This window comes from Aythya marila (genome assembly GCF_965140915.1).
Source record: "Aythya marila genome assembly, chromosome: W".
NCBI lineage: Eukaryota > Metazoa > Chordata > Aves > Anseriformes > Anatidae > Aythya > Aythya marila.
In genome coordinates, this window is record NC_139081.1 from 2,176,039 (window position 1) to 2,194,862 (window position 18,824).

Below are 18,824 nucleotides of genomic sequence, written 5' to 3' on the forward strand. Positions count from 1 at the left end.
TAAAACCGTGCGGTGGTCTTTTTTTTTTTTTTTCTCTTCAAACTATTAGCATCATTTTATTTTCCTTTTAGCCTGGGAATCGTAGTATCATTGATTTTTTTTATTTATTTATTTTTTAATGACATCCTAGTAGCATTCTGTGAGTGTTAATACAGCACCTGTTAGCTCAGAGAGCCTAAGTGAACTGTCAGCATGTTGATCTGCTCGTTCTGCAGTCACAATGTCAGTCCCTGCTGTGTAATGTTTGGTATTTCAGGCAGAAATGTAAATGACAGTAATGATCTATGAAAAACATCCTTGTCACTGGCTACTGAGAAATGTTTTGTCATGTATGACACATCCACTATTTAGGTAGCGTTTTATAACTGCCTTATCTGAGAGATAATCGCGTCCCAGACTTTGCAGTTCATTGCTTTCACTCTTTCTGAACGTCTTGATCCCCTTCCAGAATAATAAATCATTAATAGAAATTTGCTCCTTTTGGCAGTTTTCAGTTGGTTCCTTAGGCCGGGAATTTACAGCCTTTACCACTTCATCTGTAACTGGGAATTTGCGCATAACTTCGGAAGGTATCGCGCAACTTTTGGTTGTAGGAAAGTGCTTACAGACTTAAATCACATCTTAATTTCAGCTAAAACTTCTTGATATTAATAAATCCTAAATTGGGCCAGGCTAAATTGGACTGGAGTAAGTCAAACTAGCATAGACCATTCATCTTTTGCTGTTTCAGGACTTAAATACGGCTGGTGAAAAATGCATACTGGCCTTTTTTTAAAACCGTGTCTCTTTGCAGTTGCTTCTTCACCACGATAATTTAGAAGATGTGCTTGTTGTTGCTCTGTGCAAGCGTGCTCTAATCTTGTCAGGACAGCTTCACCCTTTGCTTCTTTTCCCCTGGAGGCTTTACATGGGTCTTTTGATCCAAGCATGTGATCTATTAACGCGGAGGAGCATTGTGTGTGTTGTCTTTATCCTGCTATTGAAGGCTGCTGTTTCTGAAAACGCTGTGTTCTGTGTTTACAGCCCTCTCTCACGTTATAGATTTGGCACGCCTCCGGGTCATTGTCTCGGAAAGACGAGAATTCAACGAGAACGCCTGCGCCCCGATGGGGGGAAAGGATACATTAATTATTGGAGCTGAATGACATTGATTACAGCAATTAAGTTTGTTGGGGGGGAGGAAAAAGTAATTTGAGAACAGCAGGAGAGGCGAACATCTTCCATTCTACGTGATTGTGCCAACCTAGTAGTTTCTTCCTTTATTTTGAGTATCAAGTGTGGGGGAAAGCCCTCGAATACTTAGCTAGCTAACTTTTCAGAACTTGTTCTGTAAGCATTTTTTTTAGATGCTCATTTTTTTTTAATTTTGATGTCTTTTTCCTAACAGGAGCTGCATTGTTATTACTCATGGGGGATCCTATATAAAGGAAACCGTGTTTCCATGATAAAAAATAAACTGATTTCCTTTAGAATGTGCAGTTCACTAGGTGACGATTTTTAATGCGATCTTAATAAACCCATTGTGGAAAGAAATAATTTGTGCTTTATCGTGGATATTCCCCCCGGCGTGCTTCTTAAAATTAAGTGTTTGGAATTGAGAACAACCTGGGTTAAACGGAGTGACACTGCCATAACCCGGCTATAGTGCTGTGTTTATTGCACGACCCGTTGATCTGAAAATACAATATCAACAAGCACTTGTGTGATCGTTGTGCTGTAATGCCACTTTGGCAGCGCAGAAGGAAAAACTGTGCTCTCAGGCATTCAGCACCATAAAACCCTGCGCTTTCGTGTCATGTGTGTCGTCTTATTTTATTCTGAGAGCATTAAAAAACTCCTTCTGAGCCAAGGGATGTATCTTCTCTTACTTCTTATTATATGCCATCGTCAAATGGCTTAATGAACTTTTTTCCTCTGGCGAGGAACTCTTTTGTTCCACTTGCATTGAAAAACTGCAGGGCTGATTTAAAACACTGCCGGTTTCGTTGCTTCCGATAGCTGTAGCTTTCAAATAATTGTTGATCATCCCATGAATTTTTAGTTGCATTGTAAATCGGCTGAGAATAATGTTGCGCTTTTAAAATTCAAGAATCTTTACTTCTCGTTGAAATGTGTTTAAAAAAATCTCTCTTCCAGAAGGAAACCTGTGTTGTTGCAAAATATTTTGTGGACTTAAGAGTAGCAGTGATGGGTGCTATAGGCTGGATTCGTTTGAAAGTCCACCGTTTAGAATATTGTTCAGCATGTTTTAGATGAATGAAGCTATTTTTTTTAATCTGTCTCTGCTTATTCTTCACTTGGGGGAAAAATGGTGGGGAAATACAAGGAGTGCAGGGAATTTTGAGAGGAGACTTGGACTGTGGGCCGGTTATAGTCCTAGTGATCAATCTGTCAAACTGTTAATTAAAACACCATTTAATAAGAGATAGGTAAGTAGTGAAGTAAAGCTTGATATGTTCGATATTAGCACACATCCGATGATACCAGTATCTAATTTAACGTATCCAAATGTTATTAGTTTTTTTTTTTATATATAAAAGCCCCCCTAGCATTGCTGTACTCTCTGGTGACGATCCTAAGTGTGTTCCATTTCAAGCAAAAATGCTGTCATCTTAAATAGAATTCCCCTTCTGGTGTTTGTCCCTAAATTAAAACGTCGATCATCTGGATCTGTGCTTAAATCTATGCTTTCTTTTAGTGTTTGAAAATCCAGGAAACCTTTGGTATGCTTCTTTTTCAGGAACAGAGTGTGAAGACCTCATAGAAGAGTTGCTGTGTTGCCTCATCCAGCTCATTGTTGAAATTCCCCTCTTGTAAGTTGCCTTTTTTTGTTGTTTTTTTTTTTTATTTTTCCAGCCCCTTTCTGTTTATTAAAACAGAAAACCCTCTCCGTTTATTAAACGGAGCATTTGAGAGAACATAAAACTCAAAGAGTTTTGCATCTCCAGAGCAAAGTTGATCTGTTGACACTGCTTTTTCGATGCATCTGCTTTATCTGAGGTGTGTTGATTCCACATCTCATTGCAGTGTGAGCCGTAGGTTGAACAGCAATAAGTGGGACAATAAAACTTAGGAAAATGCATATTATGGTCTTGTTCACCAGCATAAAATATTTACCATGTTGTAATGCCTTAATTAACACCTTTTGCCTGCATCATGGAAGGGGAAGTAAGGAAAAGTAGATACAGGAAAAGATTAGAGATTACTTTTTACTTTCTTTTCTCTTAGATCATGTTTACTCTGTAAATTATGTCCCCGCTTTTTATCAGAGGGGTAGTTCCTTTCCTGCCTAGCCGGAATAAATCAAGCAAGTTTTAAACCAAGCAAATTTTAAACCAAGCCTGTGAATTTTGGGAAAGAATAGATTGTCTGGGTGGCCTCCGTGAAATATTTTGATTTGTAATGATTTCCATAGCGGGGTTTAGGGCCACTTGCTAGAGGATAGGCAGCTTCGGCGGCTTACAGCGATGCTCCTGACAGAGCGTGTGCCTGTAAAGCTGCTAGTAAAGATGACTTTGTTGTGACAGATCATTCAAATCTCCATGCTGAGTCTGTCTTTCAAACTGAATTCAGAACAGGAAAGTTTTTGTTTGGAGCATTCGATAGTCTTAACAGAGGATTGTCACCATTAGTGTGTCCCTCGGGTTCTATAGATGCAGTTTCAGGAAGGAGTACAGCTGGCAGCAGCTGTCTAGGTAAATCCAGGTTGAAAGTTGTTTTTTTTTTCCTCTCCTTCACTTAAATGCTGAGATTATTTTTCAGGAATGGAAGACCATCCCCATATCCAAAATGGCAGAGCAGAGGTAGCTGTGTAACAGCCCTGCTAGCTTTGCTTTTGGACTCTGCAGCATTGTGGTCTGATATCTGAGAGTCACTAAAAGGATCCGGAATAACCCTTTTGAGAAGCAGGCTCCGCTGCGTTGCACAAAATGTCAGTGGGGAGAGGTTTCACATATTAACGTTTAATTTTGAGAAGTTTTATAGGAGCTGCAGCGTTATTGCGTTTCAGGAATCAGACTTGTGCAGTCCACTATAACGCTCGTGTTCCAGCACGTTGATGTTTGATTTATGGCTCCCTTGGGTCCGTTATGGATACTCTGCTGCTTCTTTGGTCTTGTTAACACCCAGGAGTCTACATTAATGACCCAAACTGCACAGTCAGCAAAAAGATAGAACCCGAGCGTTTAATTGTATGAGTTTTACGTAGAAACCATCGCGTTTTGTTGCACAACGGAGCTCCCAGGGCTTGAAATTAGGAAGGTTTCTTTCAGCAGCTTGTTAAGGGCTGCTCTACATGACTGCACATCTGGTTGTTATCAGTACATTTTCACTTCATTAAAAACTGCAAATGCATGTGGAGGAAAAATGAAATGCTGTGATCTGGTTACATCACCGTTATGTAGCACCCTGTAGTGCCAGGAGAAGTGAGTTGATGTTTCTATTGCATTCCATTATTTTTTTTATAGCTGAAATTGTTTTAGGCTGCGATCTTAGTGACTTCCACGATTAAATGTTAACCGTGTTTGACTCGTTTAAGGGTGCTCCCCACGCTTCCTGGCAGCTTAAAAGTCAAATTTAACAAGAAAAACGGAGCGATGGCTGATTATAAAGCTCCGTGGAATGATCACTGGGTCCAAACAATGCTGTTGATGGATAATGAGAAATGTTTAGTTCTACTTTTCGGAAAAAAAAAGAAAACATTCAAGGAACTTTTATCACAATTGTAGTAGCTCCAGTGGTTGAAGAGCTATTTGAGCGTTTTTGGCAACTCTGTCTGAGCATCAAAGGGACACTTCCCTCTGTTGAAACTTAGGTTGAAGCCAGCAAAAGGATCCAAACTGAGAGGTCGGTGTTACTTGGCACTGGAGATCCTCAAGGTTTTAGGCTCCTGTGCTCTGTGTAGGAGAGATTTGAGCATGAAGGCAGCTTTGCTTGCTGCTGTACCTCGTGGCGCAGCAGAGCAAAATGTTCATCGTCCTCGGAGAAGTTTTGCGTTGTGTTTTTTGGTGAGACCAGGCCTGGGATGTTTCCTTTTTGCCTCTGGAGTGAGTAATGAGCAAGTTTGGCTGCATGTGTGCTGTTCGATGTGACCATGAACCATGATCTGCTGTGGGACTGCTTGCTCAACAGCATGGCAGAGTAGGAACACCTTTACTCAGCTGGTTTTTTGTTCAATAAATCAGTCTTTCAAGTTTTTTTAAATGATTGAAGAATTTTCATCACCCTTAGATCCTTTCTTCTGGTGGCAGACGCGTGGCCTCTTACGTGTTTAAAAGTCCTATGCAGAAGAATCTTTATCTGTCACATTCTTTTTTTTTCTTCTAATTTTATTCCTTTTTCACTGCAAATTGCTAACTCACATTCACCTTGCAACAGGCTTTTTAATCCCAGGCTGCAGCAGCAGAGGTCAGTGTCATTTATCGTGTGCTTTGCTGTGTAATCAAGCTCTCGATAATGTGCTTTCTCTGTGTGGTTTTCAGCCCTGTTTTTTTTACAAAAGATACTGGACACATCTTGAAAAACGCCCGCTTTCTAGTACTTTGTTTGTTCTCTGGTCTGGGTAGCGAAGACACCAAGGGATTGAAGTCAACCGTGTGTCCTTTTGGTGCTTTAAGAGCTGCTCTTTGCTTTCCTCGAGCATAAGTGAGCTGTAATTAATGTCCCGTAGCACTGGCTGCAACGCTGCACTCTTGCCATCAGCGGGTGTAAAGTTAGGAGTGATTCCAAGAGGAAAGAGTGCTCATTTTGAGTTGTGTTTGCATCCTGAGACTGATAACCAGACGCTCTCCTTGCTTTTCAGTTTTCAGAACCGATCCTATTCTCTGCGGTGACTCCTCTTTCACCTTTCTGCTGGGCCCTCAGGAAGCAGGGAAATGCAACCTGGTTCCTGGATGATTTGAGAGGCTTTTTTTTTGTACGAATCAGCCCTTTTGGCAACTCTCCGAAATTAGAAAACGAGTTACCTTTTAACCTTTTAATGCTCCGAGTAGGCAGCTCCGGCTGGGTGAAAGTTCAGGAAAATATTTAAGCAGGGAGGGGGTTTGGTATAGCGGTGCAAGCTGAAATTCAGAGGTTTTGTTTCTGACCCTTCAGCCTGTTTGCTCTGTAGGTGTGAACTAATTTATAAGCTCTCAGCCTCTGGTTGCGAAGGTGTTGAAATAGTTGCATTTCACTGAGGTGTTAATGAACGTGTTTACAGGAGGATGTGTCTTCGGAGCAGTAATTGAAGTTCCTAGCAGAGATTTTCTTCGATCTTAATCTCGGGTCCTCTTTCACAGACCTCTCTCCGAGGCAGGGAACGAAGCTGAATGATGCGGTGAGCGCAGAAAGCAGCTGCTGAAGTTCTTGGTGGATAATACCCATCCACTTCTTAATTTTGAATAGGAAAAAAAACAAATTCCAGGAGGCTTGGGAGCTGTCCACTTGTCTGTGGGTGCAGGCAAGTAATGGCAAGTGCTCAAATTGTTGCAGCGTAGAGAACTACTGCTCAAACAAGTCGCCTTAACTGGCTGCTTGTGTGCCCTTTTCCTGTTTTATTTTTGTTCGAGATTAGGGTTTCGGCCACAGAACTCCTTAAAACATTTGGAACTCGCAAACGCAGCCTCAGCATTGTGTCACGTTTGAAATAACTCTGCGAGAGCTGCAAAAGGGCAAGGGGAAATCCTCGTGCAGCTCGAGCTGACAAAACCTTTTGAGGGAACGATACGCAGCTGGATAGCCTGGTGTGTGGGTGCTGACTTCTTCGAGTTTTTGTCATTTGATTTAATGAATCGTTGAAACTCCATCGAAACTCCGAACGTCATGCAGTTCTTCTGGTTTTCTGAAACAGATGAATGATTCCTACGTGCGCTTGAGACGTGAGTTCATCATTTCTAGTTTCCTCCTTATCTGCAAGCAGGCAACTTGAAGAGGAAGTCCATGATGAGAGTGATAGCTTCGAATTAAAAAAAAAAAAAATCAACGCTCCCCCATTCTATAGTCTCTCAATATAAATAAACAGCGTTTCCTTTGAGGTTAAAAGAGGTTCCTGGTAGTTCTTGCGACCCTTTTGAGATGTTTGGAGTTCAGAAAACTGTGCATTTAACCCCGGTGGAGAATGTTTTGCTCTGAAGCTTTATCCTTGTGCTGCTAAGTTAAGGGTGTCTGTAGCTTAGGGGGTCACCACAGATACTGGGACTCCAGTTTGAGTGAAAATCCCCAGTTCAATGCCCCTTAATTGGGGTTTGAATAGAAAGAAAATAAGGAACGTGAGTTATCTGAATTTATTAACTGTTCTCATTCAGTTATAAGGTTGTTGAAAGCAGATTATTAAAAAAAAAAAAAAAAAACACAATACAATACGGTAACTTGTTTATTTTTATATGATTCAGCTTAAAGAAATGAAGAATTTTGTGATATCTCTTCAAATTCACACTTCAATTGTGTGATTTGTCAGAAAATAAGCAAAGAAACACCTGGAACCGAGAGCCAGCATGATGTAGCCTCTGTAAAATTTGTTTCCTCCCAACAAAAAGTGACCCAGGTATTTTGGATGGTGCAGCATGTCACCCAGTCAGCCTTTTCATTCATCAAGTCATTCTGAACTCAGCTTTGAAGACATCCTAGTATTCTCTCAGCCTCGGTAATAAGTTTTATGGCATTTCGTATACCTAAAAAATATTTCTCCCAAGTTTTTGGGTTTCTTTTGATAGGAGCAAATTTAGGAAGTGTTGTTTTCCTGGGGGCTGACGTTGTAATAATCAGTAGCTCTTCCCTGCTTTGCTTGGGACAGGCGTGGGTAGCTGAGCCCAAAGCATCACAGCTTGGGTGAGGGACTGGGAACCGTTCCTAGCTCGGTCTTGCTCCTGGCGCAGACGAACGTGCAGTGGAACCAGATCACAGCGTAACCCCTGGCCCGATGTAATTATCAGCATTTCTCCTGGCCGACTTCCTCCGTAGTGGGCAAAAAGTAAGGTACCTTACAAAACCTCATTAAAACGTACCTCAGGATTTGAAGGAAGAGTGTCATTTAAGCAGTAAGTCGCTTCCTGATGTGGAGTGTTAGGGATTCAAAGACTCAAAGCACACCAGAAAAAATAGGAGCAGTGAGTTTGTGTAACCTTCACTTTCCAAAACATTTTTATATCGCAAGCAGTGCGGCTCGCGTTGGACTGCAATCCAGGAAATCGTGCTTCCCATTTGCTCTTGCCGTTGAACAAATAACTAACAGTCACTTTCCTCAAACTCTGACCTAGAGCTTCTCCAGAAGAGTTTATTTTAAGCTATTTTCACACCACGACGTACGTATGAAGCGGCTCGTCCTTGTGTTTTACAGTAACGCGTGTTAGTTACAGTGTAATATTCACATTTGTACAATATTAAAGTACCTGAAAGTGCTGAAAACAGAACTGATTTCATTCAATGAATTGTTTTGATCAAGACCACTCCAATTCTAATCCTGAGATGAGGGAAGACTTCTGTGTCAGCCACTCCTTTCTGCTAACTTACTTCACTGTTGTTTTTAAGCTGTTGTTATTTGAAGGAGTAATTAGTGTTGTTTACACGTGGTTTTTAACTGTTAAAAACTGTTAAGTGCACTGCATTTGTGTGTTACATCCCTTTCTTAGGGATCCGTTCTTTCGGGCAGGTGGGATGGTGTTTGGCTAGCTGGCCATTTCCCAGACTTACAATGACAATTTTAACAGGACAAAGGACGTATTTTTGAGATCTATTTATTATTTTTAGCGTGAAGTGTACTCCGAAAATCGCAGGTGGACTGTTCTGGGCAACGCTGTGATGTTTTCACGTTGTTTTCTGGCATATCAAAAAAAAAAAAAAATGCTTGCAGCAATAAAAAATAATGCATTATCTGTGTGAAGTGATGTGGCTTTTTCCTGGTGAGTTTAATTTGTTGGTTAGCTGTTCCCAGTTGAGGCTTGCTGTCAAATGCACAACCTCCAGTGAAGCCATTAAGTGTTCTTGTAACTCAGTCAGTAAACAAAGCCTGCAGATTAATCTTTCCAAATTTTTCCCTTTTTCCCGCAGAGATATTACCTACAGCATTTCCTTGGAAGCTGTGACAACGCTCGTCGTCTTCCTCTCCTGCCAGTTGTTTCACAAGGAAATTCTGCGAGAAAGTCTCATCCACAAATACCTGATGCATGGTCGATGGTACGTCGTGTTCTGTGTGCTTCTGGACCAAATAGCAGGGAAAAAAAAAGCTTCTGATGGCTTGTTTAGGCTGTTTGGACTTGAAAACAAAAGACAGTGGAATATATTTTGATAGTAATTTGTTCTCCTCAGAAAAAGACAGAACACAAAACCATCTGTAAAGGCTTTTGAAAGGCCTCGGGTTTAAATCTTACAGCTCTGACTTCAGGAAAAGTGTTTTGGAAGCAATCTTTATTTTTTTGAGAGGGATTTCATTTAAACAGTTTAAACAGTTTTTTACTTATCAGGATGGTTTTTGGGTCAGCTGCGGGCCTTTTCCTGGAATATTCTGGTCTAGAGAACCTGAACCTAATGATCCTTCATGTGATACAGAGAAATAGCTTCTTGGAAGCTGGCAAATAACATGCAAAGTTGAGTTTTAAGCTACAAAGTGAGTAATATCACTTGTTCTGGCGAGTAGGTCTTGTTTAAACACTTCATCGTGGTGATCTTTATCCATTTTGGTCAGGCTACCATTTGTCCTCTTTTACCTTAAAATCAAATGAGCACCTTTAAACGCAGACAGATTTTTAGGACGTGTTGCTGTTGTTTGGCCTCTGGAGGCACTTGGAAAGTGTAGGTGCTGAGGATCTAGGGCAACGTGAAGAGCTCAAAGGCTATGGGGTGAGGAGAGTTGAAGATCATCATAACACAGCCCTGCTCTGTTCACCTCCCAGTTAAATGAGAATAGGAGCCAACTGTGTGTTTCTTCAGGAATATTTTTTTTTAAAATACTGAAAACTTATTTATATCCAACCAATTTCCTGTTCCTTTTTCAGAATCACTGGGATGAGGTTCTGTGTTTCGTTCATCCTTGCGAATTCACCCCAGCCACACAAAGCCACATATTGGGGGGGTGCAGGAATTCTGTTGTTACCTATCCTATAAAATCAAAGCATGGAAGGAAAACTAAATGAATATAGTGGTTTTTTTTCCCTTGCATTGATATTTTTACAGTCGTCTTGGGGGTAGAAGAGTAGAATAGTTAAATTGACTTAAAAGTAGTGTTAAAAACAAAATATTTCTGCAACTGTGCTCCTGAAGGTGCTCCTACAGCATCCTGTTAAAGTCAGTGCATGGTCAAAACCCAAGACCGCTATGCACCTTGCCTGCTTTTCATGGTGTAGTTGATTAGACTTGACTCCCAGGTGAGATGATGAGCGTCTCTTATTCCTCAAATAATCACTGGGACTTTTAAAAAGAGCCGAGGTCGAAGCACATCCTCCTTCCAGTGAACAAAAGCGCGTAGCCGAGCCAAATTTCGCAACTTGCGAGTCGACCTGAGCTGCCTGTTCTTTTTCCTTGCAGTCTCCCGTATACCAGCAGGCTCGTGAAAACTCTGCTCTACAATTTCATTAGACAAGAAAGAAGCCCTCCTCCGGGGACCCACGTCTTTCAGCAGCAACCAGACGGAGGAGGACTGCTGTACGGAATCGCATCCGGGGTGGCAAGTGAGTCTTTTAGCTTCTCTAAACCATTTGGCAGATCTTAGGAAGCAGTGGCCCATTTGACAAAGCACGTTTCACGTTATTTAAAACGTTGGAATAAATATTCCTTAAAGGCTCTGTTGTTCAAGAGCTATACGCACTTTCAGAGAACGTGCATATGTTATTCTTTGCTGTTACTGTATGGATACAGCATCCTGCTCTTAGGTGGAAATTTCCTGCTCTTGAGGAGGAAATTTGGACTAGATGGGCTGAAGAGGCTCCTTCCAAACTCAAGGCTTCTGTGGTAAAAGAGAGTAGCCTAGAGATCAATTTCTGTAACATATTATGGTGTACGCCTTTCCTGGTAGGTTGACTAACGTTTTTCCTGGATGTTGTGAATAGTTCGTGACCTTCTGTGGTTGGTCTGTTGGTTACAGATCTCTCTGAGATCTGAATTCTTCAGATCTTCTGTCTGAAGAATACAAAAGACTTCATGACATATCGTTAAGAAAACGGGTTTCAATATTTTTTACACTATGTACTGCCTTTTGATTGGTGCTTGCTCTCTTCCCCATGCCAGATGCGTGGTTTTTTAGCTGGGTATGCATGTAAAAATCCTCCCTAAACTATTTTATTTGTAATAAAAACAAAATCCAATATCTTACTAACGGTAATAGTATCTACCACGTTCCTTGATTTGATAAATCTAAGTAATACTTTGCAAGTCAGTTGTTGTTATAACATATCCTATTTATTTGGATCTTGTGTGAAATCCAGCCGCTGGAAGCATCCCTAGGGAATATTAAAGCTCGTGCCGCGGGTGGCCTGCCAAAAAATACTTCTGCAGGCTGTGACAGTGCGTGTGGATCTCCTCCTGGAGGCAGTAAAAGAGCATGCCTCTGTGATGTAGTGCCGTGTACCCGAAACACATTCCTGCTTCTGTGTAAGGTGAGGTTACGTGGAGCCCGGTGCGTTCGCAGGAACGCACTCATCTTCTTTCTGGCTTCTGGTTTATATGCTTGGGGCAGACCACTGCAGTGTTTGGGTTATGCCCAGAAGGGAAATGTGTCAGAAAACAGTTGTTTGGGTTGCTGTTTATTTAGACAGAGAAGAGAAAGCAATTAAATTGTTCCTTACAACGTGGTTTTTTTTCCTTTTGGAAGTCCCAGCAGGTACGTGCTTTTCCTTCTTGTCAGTTGCTGGAGAAAATTGCTTTCAAAATGTTTTCCAAAGCAGATTTCGTTCTGCGGTTTGTGCTTCAGCTTGTGACTGTAGAGCGGTTTTCACGGCAGATTTCGTTGCTACCTGCACCACATGTTTTCATTCATCTTGCTTCTAGTCGTGTAGTCATGCCTGAGTATATTTCTGCCTTAGTACAAAGAGCTTTTTTCCCTCTTCACTCGCTTAACCTGTGAAGTCCATCCCAACTGTCACCTCCTTCCCTTCCCTCACAGCTCGTCTGGTAACATATCCCCAGATGACTTTTTACTTCTTTCCCATCGACTTTGCATTTCTTAATGCAAATCCTCAAGGTTTCTGCCTACGTATGTTCTTGTCTCTTCCTACGTTTCCACCCCCCTTTGCTCCTTCTTGAACCGTTCTCTTAACAACTCCCTTGGCACGCTCCCACACTTATTTTTATTGCTTCTTTCGCGAGTAGTTGAAGTGCCATCGTTTCTCCTGGTGAATTAAATATCTTCATATGAAGCTTTTGTAAAGAGCTCTCTAATAACCCATCCAGGAAAGGGGAAAAAATAAATGCCATCTCCTGTTAGAAAATTGGAATAGTCCTTCTGTTTGTGTGCACATGGTTAATTAATATTCTTTGCCTGCATAAAACACTGGACTGTAGATGAAACTTAGACACACTAAGATGGGTAGAGTAAATGGCATATTTTTATCCATATTTATTTTTATATTGATCCATGTTTATTTTAATATCCATATTTATTTTTATCCATATTTTTATGTTATTGGAATTAAGCCCTTTGTCATCTTTCTTAAAGCTTCAGGTACATGTGCAACAGAGATTTTGAAAACAGCAACACAAATTGATTGTTATTTAAAAAAAAAAAAAGTGAGATTTGAGCAGATGTGGAAGAACTTCCAGAAGCGATTTCTGTATCATTTTATTTTTGTATAGTTTTGTAAGCTTTTATGATTTTACAGGATACGTACTGAAAGAAGGAAAGAATTGAAAACTTCTATGTCTTTTAAATTCTACATAATTCGTAAAGAAAGTCTAATGAAATAATCCATCATTCATTTAGGATGAAAAGAGGCAGGAGCCTGGTTTTTACAACCTTTACTTTTCATATGAAATTTTGAGGCCTAAGATAATCATTGTACGTGTTAATTTGGAATTATATAACTTGATGCCACAGTTACCTACCTTATTTTGTATTTTTTTTGTGCATATTTTGTAGCCTCTTGCACAGCAGCAGTAGGTCTGCAGGCTTTTATAAGCTCTGTATTTCAAGCCCCCCTCCTTCCTTTCCTTCCTCGTGATCCTGCAGGAGTGAAAACTACACACAACACGAGCAGCAGTTTACCCTTTCCCACAGTTAACCTTGTCCTGCTTCTCATCCTTTGCAGCCTGTTTCTTTTCCTCTCACGAACCTCCTTAACCCAGAAACCACGCAGCCAACATCCTCACACCGATTTCTTCTCCTTCGTTTGACCTCTGACTGCATGCGAGTTGCCTGTGTGCTGCAAGTTCCTTTCTCTGCCTTGTATACAAAGCACCTTGATGAGAATTGTGTTGCCAATTATGCCATCGTCCAATACACAGCTGCAGGTTTGGAGTGAGGGGGGGATGATATTTTAATTTTCTAACCTCATAAAGGACATTTTTCAATGCAGCCTCTTTGGCATTGAGTCAACTGTGTTTTGAATCCTAGTAGTCTATGACAGGAAGATTATAAAAAAAATTAATGTAAATGGTTTCATTTGGAATAGATGACCCAGTTTACGTTTTGCTGTTAAAAAGATAACCCCACCTTAACGCATCTTGAAGTACTTAGGAGTCACTTAGTGTGTGTTCAGATAATTTTAATTGTGATGGGTACCAAGGTTTCTTCTTTTTCTGCTGGTGTTCTCATTAACAGGAGCACTTGCGTGATTATCTTTATAAGAAAGCTGCTTGTTCCCATCTAGTGTTTAATGTCAATGAAAACGTGGATCTAAGACTTCTGTCCCACTCCTGTTAATCTTCCTTCTTGCTTACAGTCCATACCAGCAGCATCCTCTTGTCACTGCAATCATGGCTTTTTGATTCAGCCTGTACGTGAAGATTTAGATAGGGTCCCAATCTTCAGAGATTTCTCTTAGTTTCTGTGAAGATGTGTCTGAACTGCAGCAAAACGTGTGCCTGCATCTCAAGTGTGTGTTCTTTGAAATGAAGAAGTTGGGGGTTAATAGTCGTGTAGCTGGGGGAGGTTCAGTCTGCAAGAGCTGCCCAGGAAGCCAGATTTTAGGGCAGCTTCATCCTGACCATTATCTGTGCTGTGGGGACCAGGTGAGGAGATCTGAAGTAAGGCCAAACTTTTCAGATAAAATTCGTCTTCTGTGTTAATCGTAGTAGCACAGAAAAACATTGCCTCAAGCATAAATCTGTTCTGAGATGTCTTCTGCAGGGATTTCTTCACTGTCAGGCTCTCGTGTAGTTCTTTTGGTGTGTTTTTGTTTCTTTTTAGTTTATCTTTGTGGTTTGGAATGATGTGAGTATACGACAGTTACACAGCAGTAGCACTTCTGGTAGCATGACCAGGCCCCAGGTCCAGCAAACATTTGGGGCTTTCAATCACGAGGATCTGCAACCAGCAGAATCGTAATATAATTATTTATGAAGTTGTTGCTCTGTCTTGTAAACCTCACCAACGTGTTTTTGGTAGTCAACCACTAGTTAGAAACAGCTGGGCAGGTGGCACAGACTTTGCTATGAGACCCCCCCACACAAACTCTTTCTGTAAACGTTGATGGCAACGATAGCAAAGCGTTTCTTTTAAGGAAGAACATTTTACACTGTACTGTCCTGGGCCTGGTTGTTCACGGAAATCTTCCACTGACTCCAGTGAGCCCAGTTCCAGTCCTGCAGGGAGCAAACGGTAGGATGGTTTCCTTCATTTCCTCTCAGGGAGACGCTGCTGGGGACCCTTACAGCAGTGACAACATATTTTGTAGCTAAACATCCTCAAAGCTTCTTTTTTTTATTCTTTAAGTCCTCTCGACATCCTCTGTGATACCTACCTGATGCTGTTTTGTGGTGTGCCGAGGGCACTGCCCGTGGTGCTGCCTCTTTCCTCTTGTGAATCCCTCTTTTTCTCGCCGTGAATCCCTTTTGTCTCGTCCTACACGTAGGTTGTAAGCTGTTGAGGAGAGGGACCATCCTTCAGCATGTACAGTACGTAGCATAACGAGGTTGCGGTTCGTTTCTGGAGCTTCTGATTTCTGTGGTAATACGGATCATAATTGCAACCAGATGTCCCAGCTTGTTTACTGCGAGTTCTGCAGCGAGTTTCACGAGGTGTGTTGGTGATTTATCTGCCTGACATTTATTCTGATATGCCAAAACCTTGAACAGCTTCAAATAACCCATTATAAAAGAGAAGTTGCTTTTTTTTTTTTTTTTTTTAAGCCCAGCACTAATAAACAAATAAAGAAATCAAAACCCGAGTCCCCTATTGGCTCAAAAAAAATTATTTTTTTAGCAGAAATTGCTTGTTAAAGGAAAAAAAAAAAACACAGATATCTTGCAAACATTAGGGCAAGTGTGAAAGAATTTTTTATTGCTGAAAAAAAACTGAGGCTTTGCAAACTTTTTCTAGCTCTAAGGGAATTACAGAAATTGAAACTGAGAACTGCAGAATTAATCATTACAAAACGTCACCTAAAATTTTTGTTTTTCGAAAAGAAAAACACTGTTACGCTGACAAGCTTGATCTTTCCTGAAATCCTCTACGTTTCAACTCGGGGATGGCGAGGAAGCTGTTTTGACCTCTTCACTTTTGAACCAGTGTCACCGAGGGTATGGTTCTCCTCTAAAACCTACTACTCTTAGCAGTAAATCTGAAAATGTTTTTAACACAATTAACACCATCATTTCTGCTTCAGTTTTGAGCATCCTGCAGTTGATAAAATGAGTTGACCGTGCTGTTTACGAGGCTAAAATCTGGGAATCAAATGTCAAGTTTGCTGGCTCGGGGGCTTCCAATAGGCCACTATTTCTGAATTTATACTTCTCATGATTTTATACTCGGTAGCCAATTACTGGCACGTCCTTTGGAGGGGTTGTAAAGTGAGTGGACAGGAGAAACTTCAGGTCAGGGTGAGGAACGCTGAGGAAGTACAACAAATGATTTATTTTTTTTTTATTGACCCGTGTCCAGATTTGGTTTGCGGGGTCCCCGAGTGGATTAATTTCATCAGAAGCTGCATTTGTTATTAAATTATGTGTTGAAATGGTTTCTCTTCGTTCTCCTGCAAGTGGCTGCAACACCTTTTTGGGATCGGAGCGTCCAGCCACCAGCTTGTTCACATAAATCATAGCAAGGGAGCTGCTTTGCTTTCTGGCGGGCATGTACACTTCTCCTACAACACTTTTGGGGTCTTGGGGGAACTGCTGCCCATGAGGGACCATAGTTCTCCACTCCCTATCTACCAAACTTCTCATCCACTCTCCAGGGACGCCCCGTTTCTTCCTAGGTCAGGGATTCTGGAATTTCATCAACCTGGATGGAGCTCACAGTGTGATTTCTCTGGCGTCTTGCGGGGTATGTATTTAAGAGCGCATATTCACAGCGTCGCATACGTGGGCTTGAAGTGTTTGTTTCTGCTTTAGGGGGTTGATTTCCTGCAAAACTTCATTTCAATAGCTGTCGTTTCTAATGAACGCTTCCAACGGTGAAGGGAAAGCGTTCTCCTTTACCTTTTGAGCATAAAAAGCTTGGAAATCTTCCCATCTTTCTTTTCTTTCTCCAGATTAGAGCTGTACCTCCTTGTTTGCGTAGGCCCGTGGAGGAGCTGAGTTGTGTAAAGAATGATCTAAGATTTAATGAGACCTTTCACTAAAATCTTTGTCTCGAACCCACCAAGACAAACCCTTAATACAATTATAAGGTAGTTATTTTTTACTTCATGTTCTAGAAGGGCCCGTGGTAATTAAATGTGTTCTGCCAAACTGTAGTTTCCAACACAAGTATAAGATTTTTACATAACCTGATAAATGGCTATTTTTCCTTTTGAACAAGCCATCAAAAACATTTTCCCTCGTTCTGTGAAAGCCTTCCCAGCCAAATTAGAGCAAAGCCAAACAGATCATATGCTCAGCAGCGTATTAGAAGAAACTATTTGAACAGTTGCAGGTTTAAATGTTTATTTCCTTCCCCTGAAGCCAGTAACTGCTGTTGTTGAATAGATTTGGAACTTCTCTTTTCTGATTGAACTTTTAAGCTCTTGGTATGTGGTAGTCGTAGTATATAGCAGGGAACATAATTTTTCATGACAGTTGGGTTTGTCAATTCGTTCTCTTTCAAGCGAGTGGCGTTTTCCAGAGTGACTCACTTTGGGGAAAGAAAAATACTTTTAAGAAGAAAAGAATGTGGCACCTAGGAGTATGATGAAAAGAATGGATTTCCATTATTGAAACATAAACTTCTGCACGACGTGGAAATTCAATTATTATCCGTGTAGGAAAGTGTGAAGTTTTACTTCTCAATAACTTTATTTTTTTAAATTTATTTGGATTTAGAACTTGCTCCAAGTCCAGAGCTGTGTGCTGCCAACCTGTGTTGGTCGATGTCTGGCTGATAACTGCCTGCGACGGCCGTAAGTGTCACAGGTTGGGGACGTGGCTTAGCCAGAAGTGACCGGCTCCTTTGGTGTGCAGCAGGTTGCAGCTGTAGGGGTACAGACAGAGAAGCCATCTTCACCCACCTGTGTAGCTTTATTTTGTTTTAAAGCAAGAAATGTGTTGATCCACATCTGCCCGCATCAGGGGAGTTGGAAGGGGATGGTCTTTAAGGTCCCTTCCAACCCAAACCGTTCTCTGATTGATTTTACTGGGAGCAGCGTGGAGACTTTGAAATGAAATTCCACTTATCAGCTCTGAATTGCTGTTGTGGATGTAAAAACGTCGCTGATACGAACTCGATGAAGTTAATATTGAAGCTGTTACTGGTAAACAAGCTCTCCTTGCTGGAGTAGCATTTGAGGCTTGCTCACACAAAATGCAGAGCGAGTTGGGCCAACAAGTTCTTGCATGTGATTGTGCAGCGTTTTAGGAAAATGTTTTCATGTTTGACCTTTCTAGATAAGCCCCTGGATCGTTTTCCTTCCTTTGTGCCAATCGTTGCCGTTCTGTGATCTTTCCTTACTCATTTTGGAAGGTTTTTGTGAGGTTTAGAATCGCCTGTTACTGTAGGACTGCTGCAATTCAAAGGACAGATTAATTTTTATTTTTTATTTTTTTTTACTCGGCGGAGATCCAAACCTCGTCTTCCTGTTGCGGATATTAATAATGACAGAGTTGAGACCCTGTCACTCTCCTGAATCGTGGAGGTAATAAATTTAGAAACCAGATTTCATAAGAGGGTTGTGGTCAGGAAAAGGACAAGGTTTTTTGTCTAAATGAAAAATTTGAGAATGAGCATAGCCCTGGAATAATTCCTAATAATTGTTAAGACTCAATTTCTTGCCGCTTCTCTGAATATTTTGGAGTGTTTTTTTTCAGTATTATAAGGATTTGTAACTGATAATTATACGGACACAGAATCCCAGAATGAATGAGCAGAGAATTTTTACTTTCGTAGTGGTCTTAGCTCAAAGAAAACCACATGAATTAGTTAATCCAGTGAGTGAGATGGTTTTATGCTGCAGTTAAGTCGGTTTGAGTTAAATCCATTTATTTTTGCCATGAATATAAACGGGTATAAGCATATAAACAGGTAAGCATAGAAGCTACGCAGTTCTTACCCTAAAGAGAACATACCCTCAAGATTGTCTTTAATCCTAGATGACAATGGCAAATTCTAGGATGTGTCACACACAACCCTTCCTAGCGCTCTGCTTGGCAAAGGGCACGTATTTACGGCTTCAAAATTGGTTCTGGTGTTGATCTGGGCTGTGGTTACCCACAGAGAATTGCTCCTGCAGCATCCCAGTAGCTTCAGTGGAAACCTTGTGAGGTCAGTCCCTCAACTTTTCAACCCC

At 41.1% G+C, this 18,824-nt stretch overlaps 1 protein-coding gene across 3 annotated transcripts in view; it reads left to right on the forward strand.

Moving 5' to 3' along the window:
• LOC309889390 (dymeclin-like) overlaps positions 1-18,824 on the forward strand; it is an 85,094-nt gene that overhangs the window by 14,855 nt on the left and 51,415 nt on the right. For all 3 annotated transcript variants that reach the window (XM_082782195.1, XM_082782194.1, XM_082782196.1), the window contains exons 7-9: positions 2,741-2,813; positions 9,025-9,150; positions 10,498-10,640. In XM_082782195.1, coding sequence (XP_082638321.1) covers positions 2,741-2,813; positions 9,025-9,150; positions 10,498-10,640 — 342 coding nt within the window. The remainder of the gene's footprint in view (positions 1-2,740; positions 2,814-9,024; positions 9,151-10,497; positions 10,641-18,824) is intronic.